Here is a 13,351-nt window from a genome sequence, read left to right as displayed (position 1 = left end):
GCAGCACTCCTGGTTAAAGCCAAACAGAATTACAGCAATCGTGGGAAAAAGAATCCCCAACATCCAACAGTGATGTAACACATGCCAGGACACTGCCAACACTGCACAAACTGCATCACCCAAAACGAGCACGATGAATGTGCCAGCAAGAGCAGGACTGCACAGCAATGTTACCCCCAAATCAATTTCCAGTTCTTTTTGCAACACATACCTTTAGCTTTTTTCCCACCAAAACAACCAGCATCATCTTTCTTCTTCTTCTGGGAGCCTCCTGTGCCTGTTGTCTGTCCAGCATCCAGTTCTTGGTACTTATCAGCTCCAGGGACCTCTTTGTGGACATGATAGGAAAGGTTCCGCATGATGCACACACAGTTCTCCACAGACTGTTACAGAGAAATTTATGTTATACAAGGTATTGCAAACCACCGTATTGTACAGAGGAGGGCTTGGAGAAATCGCAAAAAGAAGGCCACCCGTCCCAGGAAAACCATGTAGCTCTCAAGGAAGATTTAGTCAAGGCCCTTAAATGAAAGTTCATTCCTCTTCTAAACCCGATTTTATTTTTCCAAAAGTGAAGCGCTTTATAAATAGTATCCATTCAAAATGAAAACTCTCTAATGAAAAATACCACTTGATCTTACATAAAGAATACAATTCACCAAAAGATCAAACACACAGCAGAAAATGATCATATAAGGATCTTATTTTAATCCAAGTCTCTCTCTCTTTCTTCCAACATTTACAACCTCCAAGGGGCCCATTTTATTAAATTTTCTCTGGGTCAAAACCTAGGCCTTGTGAGGATTTCAATGCGAACACACGTTGTCCTGTAGTAAAAGCTAAGCCACAGCACATCGGGCTCTGACAAGAGCAGTGCTCTGTAGGTTGCAATGGAAACCACCAGGTGGTTACAAAATCCACTTCCAAAATTACCTGATTAAGTAACAGGACTTTGTAACCCCCTTGTTCAGGCCATCACATGGTGAGAACTCAGACTAAAATAACGATGCTTTATGAGCTTTCTGCTGTTACAAAGATATAGTATGCTCTTTAAAAACAGCTTAAAGTTATGATATTCCTCATGCATATAAATATACTTTTAAGTGCCATGGGATGAGATGATGATAAAAACAAATTAATAAAATCTGCACCAAAAAAAAGCCACAGTGAAAGTGCTGCAGGTCTGAAGACATTTCTTAACGTCTAAGCGCTTCAGTCTTCAGAGATGGTACTGAATAAAGTCTTTAAAATGGGAACTGACTCCTTTGCTGCTTTGTGCAAATGGGACTCAATTCTGATTTGGAGACTGCACTTATAAATGCCAATTAAGTATTGCAGAACAATAGCAATAATGTCAGTGACAATAAAGGACTACTCTCCCCACCTCTCCCAGCAACCAGCCTTTGCTCCCCTCCTCAGCCATAGAGGAAACCCAGCAGCATCCTGCCCATACCCTATCAGCAGTGCCACGGATACCAGGGATGAGAGGAAGACAATTACTCCATTTTCTGAGGCAAGCATAATCCTCTTCTGATACCAGCAAACAGAAGTTGGATCCCAGTGCAACCCTTCAGAATAAATTAATGCAAACCTCCACTCTGTTTTAATACTCAAATTCACCTTATTGTCTGTGTCCTTCTTGCCAACTGCAGACTGCAAAGCGTGAAGGAGGGCATCCACCAGGCCATCACACTCTCTGAGTCTTCTGCGTGCTTCTGCTCCATCTGAACTTACATTCCTGACAGGAGAGAGGTGAAAGTAAATTTAGCCTTGTAACCGTCACTATTAAGTTGAAGGTTCATTGATTTATACTACAATCACTAAGAACTCATCACACCTTGGATGAAAGATCAGGAGGCCAAGTAGCCTGACAAACCTACTAAACCTCAGTAAAGTATAAGCAATGCACATCTGCAACTCTCTGAGCCTGAACAAAAGGGGAACACAATCCCAGGGGCACCTACCAACACATTCTGTTGCTTTGCTGGTGAGTCCAGGGACTCACCTTAAACCAGGCTGGAGCCTGCAGAGCAAACAGCATGCGAAACAAAAATTAAATTTCAAAACCAGCAGTTCCATACTGAAAGATACTTTCACCACCTTAGAGAAAAACATGGAAAGTCACAAGATTGCTCCGCACTATCATGGCCACAGAACTGAAAAAGCCGTGGGCAGCAGATTCAGCACAAAGCCTGGGTCAGTCACCTTTAGTAAGGAAAGGATGACAGTTTACATGGCTTTGAATTTCTCAGTGCACAGGAGAATGGCACAGGGAGAAGTGAGAGAGAGTGGAAGCTACTTGGAGTTGCTCAAAGTTACACTTATCAAGGACTGCAGAAACTTTCAGAGGGTACCTCTGAACCTGGCCTCACCCATCCAGCGAGCACAAACTGATATCCCAGCCTTGCCTAAGCATTAATCTGCCATTACCCAATAAATAAATAAAATTCAAGTCAAAATTTTCCAAATGCTGCCTTCCCCCTGCTTTTCTTTAGAGGGAAAATGAAGAGACAAAATTATTCTTAATAGTGCCCACTGACCAAACCTGTATGGAAGCTCTTCCCAAAGCTGAAATGCAGTAATTTCGACAGTAACACAGAACAAGACTTTCAGGTCTTTGAATCCCACAAAGCCATGTAAAGCTTACCTCTCAAAAGCTCAGGACACCATCATTACCTTCTCTTATCAGGACCATGCAGTCAGTTTTTGCTTTTAACTAGAGGGACTGCCAATCTCCAAGTAAGTAACAAATCAATCGTGGTCCCCTCTATGTCCCAGTCATCTGGGCAGGCTGCTGTGTTAACTGGACTGATAGGAAAATCCACATTTTCTCAGAGACCTCTCAAAATCTGAGAGCACTTAATTGTGACCTGATTGCTGTAACAGCACATTACATTTCAATTAAGAACACGTGTGAAACGCACAGATAAAGGAATTCTTTCCTCAAATCTTAACACAGCTTCATGTCTAGCAATGGATGATAGGAGGAAGGTAAAGTGAATATTAAAACGATTTCACAGGATAGATGGAAGAGAATTCTACACGCTGTTTTCCCATCTCCAGTTGCACTAATCCTTTTGTATCAAAAACACAAATGTGAATTTTAATGCTACGTCTTTATGAAACTGAAACTGGAATTCAAATTCTCTGAGATACCTTTCAGGAGTTGTAACAATAAATGATAGCAGCTCCACCTTCAAGCACATCTATTAGTGTGGAACACTACTTATTAAGCTTCAGGGTGACAGAAATGCACTATAAATGGTCTTATCTGAAGCTGTGTATCACATTTTTTATTCCTCATTAAGTCTCAGTGTGTTAGAATTCCTAAGCAACAGTCGCAGACTAAAGGCAGAACAGCTCAACCTTCACACCTTCCTTGCCCTATGGCCCATTCAGAACAGATTTTTCTCTGGTTCATTTGTGCTACCACGCTTGCACCACATTTGTTTTACTCTTTGGTTATGAACAGCATCACATCCTGCTTTCTTCTTGATCTGTACTGGGGCTAATATCAAGGTAGACATTGATAAGGTTATGACTGAAAAAAGTATTATAATGTTGTATCAGTAACAGTGTGGCCTGGCTGATATCACTGTCTCTTCAATTACAGAAAAATTTACTGAAAATTAATGCCTCGAGAAAAAATTCCCACATATATCACACGTAAATAAGCATGAAAACTCTGCAGCATCAAGTTAATAGCTAATTAATGCTACGACTAAGTTATCCAGACATCAAACTTTGCAGTTTTAATATTTTAACTAGCACATCACAAAATGCATCCTTATGAACATCTCATGCAGAAACATGTGCTCTATAAATACCCAACTCTCGGGATTTTGTTAGTCCTCCCTCCCTGGGTAATGAGCTTTCTGCAGCCCTTGGGATTTATCCACCATGGAAGAACAAACCCCATTTCCTTGTCTGTAACTGCACCCCAGACCTACTGGAGGGAGAGCTCAGCTCCCACTCCTGTCCCAGCAGCCCAGGCAGATCTCAGACAAAGTCCAGGGAGATCAGCACCTGTGTCATGAGGCTGCTCTAACGCTGCAAAAGGCAGCGAACATCTCCCAAACCCCATGGAAATATTTGCATTTCACATCCATGCCAGACATCTCTAAGGTCTAAACTAAGGTGTGCCCTATGAAAACAGTAGCAGTATGCTTTGACTAAGTTCTCATCTGGCAATCCCAGGAGTGCTGACAGGATTGGTTTCCAGGATCCAGAGTTGCCTTCACAAGCCCCTGCAATCCAGGAAAATGCCAGGCTGCATTTCTGCTATGGCATAAAGACTCTACATCCAAATCCTTGAAGAGCACCACCTGGCAGTCATGGTTCAAATTCATCTTGGGTCTTCAGGACGGGCTGGAGGATGAAAACAAAAGGGATGACATGGACAGGAGAGCTACTGCTGGCACTGGTCATGAAAAACTGATCAGAAACTGTCATGGAATAATCAACCTGACAGTGCACTCAACTGACAGGAGTCAGGAAAAATCTCCTCCTATTTCATACCTGCACTGGGATTGTTCTGCATCTTTTATCTGTTAAACGTGATGGAATGAAAGATGTAACCAAACCATTGTCCAAAGGAAGCTTTCAAAGCAAGGTTTCTGAACACCCTTCTTCCAAGAGTGATGGAAATCAACAAACATGACTGATTCCAGCAGTTAACAGAGGCTTTGCAGTCCCCTTACACAGGGCAACACTCCACAGAGGGAATGCACAGCCTCACCCAGGCCAGAAACTCCTGCAATGGAGATACGTGACATATGGCATCCAGACTGGGAGAAAGTAGAGAACTTTGCTTTTCATTTAACTTTTCTACACATTAGACAAGTATTTCTTTACACCAGAAGTAATTCTTCAGTGGATGGAGTGTTTCACACAAGACAGCAAACAGAAAGGCAGCTGAGACCCCAGCCGAGATGCTGCTGTCTCTGTTACTTAGGAGACAGGCTGCCATGCAAGAACTGCAATGGCCACAAGATTTTGCAATTAAACAGATGATCTCACTGATTCGCTCACTGGGGCAAATTAGTATCAAGAACTTTTGTAGATATAAGTCAGACCTACTTATTGAAGTCTGAACAACTCTGCAGGGCTTTTGAGGCACTGATGATGGGCAAACATCCTTTTACAAATGAAAATAAAGTTGACTGCCCATTCAGAACGGGTGGGAACAGTGAGGGGGAACTACCCAAACTATTTTCACACAAACCAATGACAAATGAGACCTGCCCTTCATCCCCAGTGTTCTGTACTGTCTGCTTCCCTTGCCTTATCTCTTCATCCCCAGGAAGGTCTCCTGGTGCTTTCCTTGACTTTCTTGCTACTCAGTACTTTTTCAAGAGTTTATTAAATGACAAATGTATTTTAAAAACAGAAGTGTCTTTCTTATGTCACAATGCAAAGGGTAATAACAACTTTCAGTGTACTTCCTGTAAATACACACACTCTGGAGAACATTTCTAGAAACAAAACATGGAATTACTGCCCATGTGACTCCAGGTATAGAGGAAAGAAATCAACTGGATGACTGATTTTATGTACAACAGTAAAGCACAAATCTCATTCCAGATTTTTAAATCTCCAGCCTTTAGTGAGAAAAAGCAACCTCGACTCTTTCTCAAATTCTTGGAGTCCAGATTGTGACCAGGACTAGTGAAAGAGAATTTGTAAGGATGGTGCAATATAGGCTTTCCCTGGGAAAAAAAACCCCAAAAAACCAAACAATCAAAAAAGCACTAAGTAAATGTTAAATAAAAGTAAATACCTATGAGCATAGAAACTCATCAGGCTAGGAATGCAGTCTGTTGCTATTAAAGACTTCAGAGAATGGGGCAAGTGTGCTGAGAAATCTGTTCACGCCTTAGATAAAGTTATCATTATCACCAGAGTTGTCTCAATAATGTGCAATTCTGAATGCTACATTTGCATCTGCAGAACAGAGCTGGCACTTGTCACCCCTAGGAGAGGTGAGCTGTTACCACTGTCTGTGCCACACACCAGAATTATCTTCAAGAGAAAAGACTTAAAAGTAATTAAGTACAGGGTACTTAATTTGAACTCTTTCAATGCAATCATGTGGCAGTGCCACCTCCGTGCTCTCCCTAACAATTGAACAGAGTAGAGATGTGGAGAGCTTTTGAATTGTTCTCTTTTAATGATGAAGAGAAACTTGAAAATAAGGCAGACACACCTTCTTCTCTGAAAATTAAAGCTAGTATTTCCAGGACTGTTGTGTCTGTCTCCTGGCTGGAGAGAACCATCAGCTGCTATCCCACAGTGCTGCAGATGAAGCCAAGCCTGGAGTGTTACTCAACAGCAGGTGTAAAAAGCACTTTGTTTAGAGATCTAGCTGGGAATGAAGACAACAGCTTGGAGACTTTGTTTTTTCTATAAATAGGAAGTTGAACTGGAATTTTTCAAGACATCCTCCTAGTAACACTTCCACCTTTCCCTGGAAGAATCACAGCCGAGAGCTGAAGCTGAGACAGTGATGAGCTCTTCCCAGCCCCTTGCTAGACTCTGACCAGCACCCACTCTGCTGTCCAGACACTGAGTTTTGCACACTTTGGCTGATAAAAGACTACCAGCTTCTCACAAGTCTAGCTTAAAATATATCAGTTGTTGTGTCCACCTACTCTGACAGGCAGAACCCTAGCTATAAAAACACCCTTGCACACCCACACACTGCTCCACAATATAAAGAAATTTTTATTTGGAGGCCAGCCAAAGGAGATGGATCAATAATTGCTGTAGTAAATGAACTCCATTTCCAAGCGTATTTCTAGGTCCACTACGTCTCAAAGGAGGAATATATAACATTTAAAAATCATTCCATCATTTCATGCAGAAATAGAATGGATTCCATACTTCAGTTCACATCAAGTACCAGAAAGTTTAATTGGTATTAAAGTTCATTGTTCTGAAAATAAGAGAAAAAGAAAGAAGCTGCCTGTGACACAAAGATAGCCTGATCCAGGCAGCTCTGGTCATAGGGCCCTGTACAGCATGATGCAATTTGGCAGCAGAGAACTCAATCAGAAGCAGAGAATATGATAAAGAAAGCAGAAAGAAGCCAAAGTCCAAATGAAATGCACAGAAAGCCAGAGGAACTCTCCTGATGCTGATTTAGGTAAGGAGCAGCTGGGTAGTAGCTGCTCAGACCAGGGATCCCACTGGACACTGCTGCTCCACTCCAGCATTCACTGACCACTGACAGCCAAGACAGAAGCAGAGCAGCCCCCCTTCCTTGCATGCAAACTCTTCCACCTATTTCAATAAAGTGGCTGGCTTTGTTCAGTTGACCAAATGCTTGAGAGGATGTAGCAAAAGCCACCCCTGAGAAAAGGCTTCACGAGCTCAGTCTGTGCTCCAGTAACAGTGGCACAGAGCAAGAGCTCTCCAAGGCACCGTGCCACACCTCAGATCCACGGCTGTACCGCCTGCAGGAGCTCTCTGAACCAGGCTGGGGCTCAAAAGCACGGTTTAACAAAGGATGGACTTGACAGCTGTACCTTGTTATCTGCGCCATTCTATACCCAAAACACCTTGGAATGCCTCTTCAGCAAAACGCTGACTGGTCACCTCCTTGCATGACCTACTTGGAGGGCCTTAGCTCGCTCTCCTCCTGTAATGCAAAACGACACAGAAACGCACTGCACAAGAATTCCACGATGCCCAGCAGCTACTTAGCTTACAAATTATTCCAGTCTCTGCCCGGAGGAAAGGCCAAGGGGTGGCCTTGCTTGCTTTATCACACATGCTTGCTGCCATGACAAAGAATCTCAAAAATACAGAAAGGGGGTGGTACTAATCTAACAAAGGATCAGGGCTCTCAAGCCTTCCAAAGCAGACTACTTCCATTAGAGTGACTGCAGGGAGCTTTGCTGCAGTCCTCCTCTTCATCCCACCACAGCAACAGACATTTCTGTAGATTCTCCTTCCTGACAGCCAAGGGAGGAGGGACCTAGATTCATTCCTAAGTAATGACAAAAGGCAGTAAGCAAGTGCACAACTTTAAATTTATACCTCAAGATATGATTGTAAAGCATTAAGGTTGCATGTAACTAGGTTATGTCTCTGCTGCTAAAATCTATGCATAATTTATTTATATTACAAGCTAAACATCAGGAACTGTCAGGAGGAACCCTAACAGCTCCTTACTAGCACGAATTAAACGCTCTGCTCATCATATAAGCCCCAGGACAGCCATATGCTGTGATCCTGCACAGTATCAGTAAGCTAATTAAGAAACTGCCTTTGCTCACTCCTCTCTTTTGTGTGGGTTTTTAATTTGAGTTGATTTTTTCCAGTCTGGGTTGGGCAGATAAGCTTCTCCTTTCTCGTGCTACTTGCTGCCTCCAAAGTGAAGATTCACAGGCAAATTTTGGTCCGTTTTTATCTCTTCCTGAAACTATTCCTTCTCTGAAAGTCCACTTCAAAAGCACCTGTTGCACACTAAAAGACTGACAGTATCAGCTCCAGTACCTGGAGCATCAATCTCCCAAAGGCTGCACCCACCCTGAACACAACATCAGCACAGCACTGCGGGGGAGAGGGATGGCAGCACCTGCACCCAGCCCCCCTGGGTGGGACAGCAAAGCATTAACCTCTCCAGATGATCTTGGTTAAATAATTGCCCTGCAAAAGCATAGGAAAGGACTACTTGAACTAGGATAGGAGAACACACTGAGATTAAGAGGGAACATCAAACAAACAACTTTGTCAAAGAACCCTTTCTGGACCTGGGGAGAAGTGCAGCTGCCGAGGAAGGCTCTGCACTAATGCAAATTTGCTGCTGATAAAAAAGAGGGAAATGTGAGTTTTCAGGTGCCAGCCTTTAGTTTCTACCTCCTCTGTTCTGCCATGCTTCGGTGAGCAAAGCTCCCCGGGACCAAGGGCAGCTTGTCTGGCAGCACTGCAGCAGCACCACCTGAGCCTCACCTCCTGTGCCCTGCTCTGCACCAGGCAGCACTTCCAGGGCACAGATTTGCCCTTCAGCACCTCCTTACCTCAGCTGGAGAGGAAGGCTGCCTCCAGTACCTGAGTGCACACAGGACAAACATCAGGTGACTGTCACCACATACTGCTATCATGCCTGCAGGACCTAAAGATGGACAGAGCTTGAAAGTAATGCATTTTGAAAACTCTAATTCCCCTCAGAGAAAAGCCACATATTAATCATTAATAAGAAAGGAGAGCATAAGAACCTGGTTTTGACAACATTACTTGTTTCTGTTACTCAAATTCAGCACACAGAGATAGGAAGAAAAAAAAGGCACAGCAACATCACTGATACACTCAATGCAGGTGTTTTCAGAGGCAAAGAGAGAGAGACCTTTCCTGCCCAAACAACACCACAGGTTGCTTGACAAGCCTCCTTTAGCTCCAGGTGCCGCAGAGACACCCACACTCCGGCTACAAACAGCGTGTGCTGGGTGTGGCTGGGTACACACACGTTACAAATATACACACCAGGGCTCACTCACAGCATTACCTGTGACTGAAACACTGCAAGTGACACCTGCAGGACACGATGTCCAGGCATGTACCATAATGCTCTGTCCTCCTCAGAGAAAAGGCTTAGAACATTTGCATACAAAAACGATTTGACACATCCTGAGTATTACTGATTTACCATCAAGCTCTTGCAGTCGCCTTTCCTCTGAAGTACCTAAGAGGAGCCTGCAGATATTTTACACCATTTCTCAACCTGGTGGAGCACATTCCTGGCTCTGAATCCACTGAGTCCTCATGCCATGTCCTCCAACACAGTATCTAACATTTAACAAACCTCTCAGGCTTTGATTCCATGGGACCAAACCATTAATTTATACCTACGGAAGCTGCTTATTCCCAGTGGATGTCTGTAGGATGAACCATTTCAAAATCCTTCAGCTACTGGTACTTACAGCAACTCCAGGGGAAGGCACAAACCGAGGTGCCAGTCCCACATTAAAGGCACAAGAGTGAAGATCAGTGAAGTGCCCCTAAGGCACTTAGCAGCCTGAACATCACCGAGGCCAGAAGGAGACAGGGCTATTAAAAATTAGACCACAAAAAGGTTTATACCATTAATCTCGCCTGTAATTATGTAGTGCAGTAGCACAACAGCAAATAAATCCACGCTTCTCAAGTCTCCTGGTACAGCTCCAGGCACCAGGTTGTCCCTTCCCTTCTCAGGGGCTGATGTTGGACGAGCTGTGATGTGCCATCCCCAGCTGAAGAACGCGTGTTTTTAGGGAAAGTCAGGTGGGTGCAGCTTGTTTGTGTTCATACACCTCGGCCAGGGCTCTGAACCCTGAGGATACTTGTGAATGTGAATTTCTGTGTGCTTGGAGAACTGACAAGAAACGCTGCAACTACAGATGGTACCCCTGGAAAAAGGAGCACTTTGCATCTGTTTGCTATGCAAATTAATTCATTTAACATTTGTTGACAGCAGGTCAGTTTAGCACAGGAATCAGGCTAGAAAGTTGGCAATTCAGGAACTAAGTTCTACTCTGTCCTCTTATAAGCGAAAAATCCAAGAGAGAATTAAAAGTAATTAGGCAGAAAACAGCAATTAAGCCCAGAATGAATTTAATTTTTAAACCATTAAAATCCTTGCTGTTTCCAGAGAACTAGGAATCACGGTGGTATCTCCACAGAAAACTAACAAGATGATGCGACTGCAACAGTGCTCTGACCCATGGGTGCAGCAATTTCCCTTGAAAGCAAGGAAGCACCTTAGGAGAAGCCAGGGCACCCAGGGAAGGTCTCTGGTACTGCCTGGCAGTAGGTCCCTGGGTGTTCATGAACCACAGATCCATCTTTCCCACAAGAGCTCAACTCATACTCTTCTCCTAAAGCATCTCAATGTCTGGGTAAAAGTTGTATGAAGGATCATGAAATGGCCTCATGAAGATGGACCAAATCATTCCATTATTTCACCAGGAGCACAAGTTGAAGGCAAATGCTTCTAGATTGCAAATCCCAGCAGAGATTGAAGGGTTTAAAGTAAAACAAAAAAAAAGGCAGTAACTAGAAGAGACATTCCCTACACACCTAAAAGAATAAAATACAATGTGAAGACATAAAACTTGTATTGTAGATGAAATGAAGGAACATCTGTGAATATTTAATGATTCTCCTATAGTAAGCAAATATCTTTCTTACTACTTGCCCAGTCCTACTGCTTGGCTTTTTTACTGTTCCTTTCCAGATTTCTACCATACATTTTTATCAGCTTCAACAGAATATAAGAATATCCCTGTTTTATAAAATGACACCCAAGGCAGCATCCCTCACAAGGCTCATGACCATGTGCTGCTGTAAGTGATTATGGATATTGCAGATCTATTCATCATACTGAGTCTGCCGACAGAAACACAGCAACGTAAGAGGAAGCATCTTCCTCCTGATCTCAGGATGAGAATGGAGACAAAATTATCATCACTTGCACCAGTTTATGAAAACTTCAGTGGTCAATATTACCAAAGAGCATCCAACAAATTTCATTATCAGATCATACTTTGCAAACTGGATGTGCTGCCAAGTTTCCAAAACGGAATACAGGATTCCCCTGAAACCTTTCTTTGAACAGTTTTTGGCAAATCAAGTGCAGAGTGAGATGGCACAGAGAAGCCACCGGCTGTGTTCCAGACGTTCCAGGGTTCAAAACACCCCTACAATGGACACAGCCACAGGAGAGGGCCTGACTTTAGAAGGAGCCCTTTAAATGAACAACATCCAATCCAGACCTTCCCCAGTGGCCTTTTCCTCCTTGGATTCCCACGGGCTGCGTGTGTGTAGTCAGCTACAAATGCTTGGGACAGACACCACTGAGTGTCCCAGGTAATCCCAGAATGAAATAATGTGGCAAAGCAGCTTTCTAAAATGGCTTTCTTGATGATAAACTGTGAGCAGCTTCTCTGATTTCCAGCTGGTAAATGACCAGGTCCAATGTTTTTCAGTATCAGACACAGATAAAGAGCAGGTCCATTGCTGGGGGCAAGTCCTGTGGCCACACAAACCAAAACCAGTATGCAGCACCACAGAGGGAATTTTGTTACTTCAGTGAGTAGGTAAATCAGGGCTACAGAAAGCCAGTAAGGCACCTCAGCTCCAGCCAAGGGCAGAGTGCATGGGTCATGGCTCTTATCCTGTAAGTCAATTCCCAGCCCTGGTTCAGGTACAGATCTTTGCTCAGGTACTGACCCCAATTACTGACCCTGCAGCTGAAGCATCCTTCCATCCCACACGTGCCTGCCACACCACACTGTTAATTCAGCTCTTAACCCACCCTGAGGCACCGGGCCAAGGTGACTACGTAGGATACAGCTCACCCTGACCCACTCACACCTGCACACACACCAGCACCCAAACCCCCACAGTGAGGAGGGAGAGACTCAAGTTACAAAGGGGAAAACGGCTAAGACTGGAAAGGAAAGTGGGATGGAGCAGGAATTGAAGAAGAGGTAAAGGTAAATAATTGTAGTGTGGATTTTTTTTAATTGTTTGTTTTTAATTATTCGGAAATGAGTGTTTCCATGGCTCCACATTATCAAAGGAGAAACCTAGATTAAGAACAAAGTAAAGACGAGTAAGCAGTGTTAAAAAAAACCAAGTAATAATTAAGTGGCAGCTCATGCTGTGAATCACTGAGTTTGAAACAAACTCGCCCACATCTGTTGATAAACTTCATTAACTGAAAAAACGATACTGAAACAAATGCCATCCTGCATGCACAATGCCCGTCTTCTGCTTAGATACCTAAACTGCAAGAACATCTGAAACCTCCAAACCTCAGAAGCTCAGAGATTGTTCCAGTTATTTTGGGAGACAACGCGGCTCACACCTGAGGCTCGCTTCCCAAGAGAACAAAGGGAGGCTGGCACATCATCATCAAGAGGCCTAACCTCCCAATTAAATATCAAACTGGTGAACAGTTTGCAGTCTGCAATAAGCTCCATTTGCGGAAAATTGAATTTCTAGGACCAGCTACTGTGTCAATGAGAGAAGCGTAGGCGAAGGGGTTTTTAAACACTGATGTCTGTCAGACAGATGGCTGCAACAATTTATTCTCTGTTGGTGTTAACTATCATATCTTGCTGCTGCTTTTAAGGACGAGCGGCAGAGGATTTCAACACACAACGCAAAATAATTTCCAACGTTTTTAATGTTAATTACTTTTGATATGTCCATTTAGACCCCTGGATCCGGAAGGGCTCTACAAAAGGTGTGTGATACCCCTGACATGGGAACAGGAAGCACCATCAGCTGGAAGACAGCTCATCCCCACCTGCTCCTGCAGCTGTCCTGTTCCTGCCCGCACTCACCTCACTGCACCAAGGGAGGA

The 13,351-nt window shown here is 43.6% G+C and overlaps 1 protein-coding gene across 10 annotated transcripts in view; it reads right to left on the bottom strand.

The window, feature by feature from the left end:
• The window catches only part of ARVCF (ARVCF delta catenin family member), a 246,832-nt gene that overhangs the window by 49,290 nt on the left and 184,191 nt on the right, over positions 1 to 13,351 (bottom strand). For all 10 annotated transcript variants that reach the window (XM_058422876.1, XM_040081323.2, XM_040081324.2 and 7 more), the window contains 2 exons: positions 1,621 to 1,738; positions 212 to 383 (listed from right to left, as the gene is read on the bottom strand). In XM_058422876.1, coding sequence (XP_058278859.1) covers positions 212 to 383; positions 1,621 to 1,738 — 290 coding nt within the window. The remainder of the gene's footprint in view (positions 1 to 211; positions 384 to 1,620; positions 1,739 to 13,351) is intronic.

Source organism: Hirundo rustica, chromosome 17 (assembly GCF_015227805.2).
Source record: "Hirundo rustica isolate bHirRus1 chromosome 17, bHirRus1.pri.v3, whole genome shotgun sequence".
NCBI classification, from domain to species: domain Eukaryota; kingdom Metazoa; phylum Chordata; class Aves; order Passeriformes; family Hirundinidae; genus Hirundo; species Hirundo rustica.
This window is presented reverse-complemented; position numbering and strand designations above follow the sequence as displayed.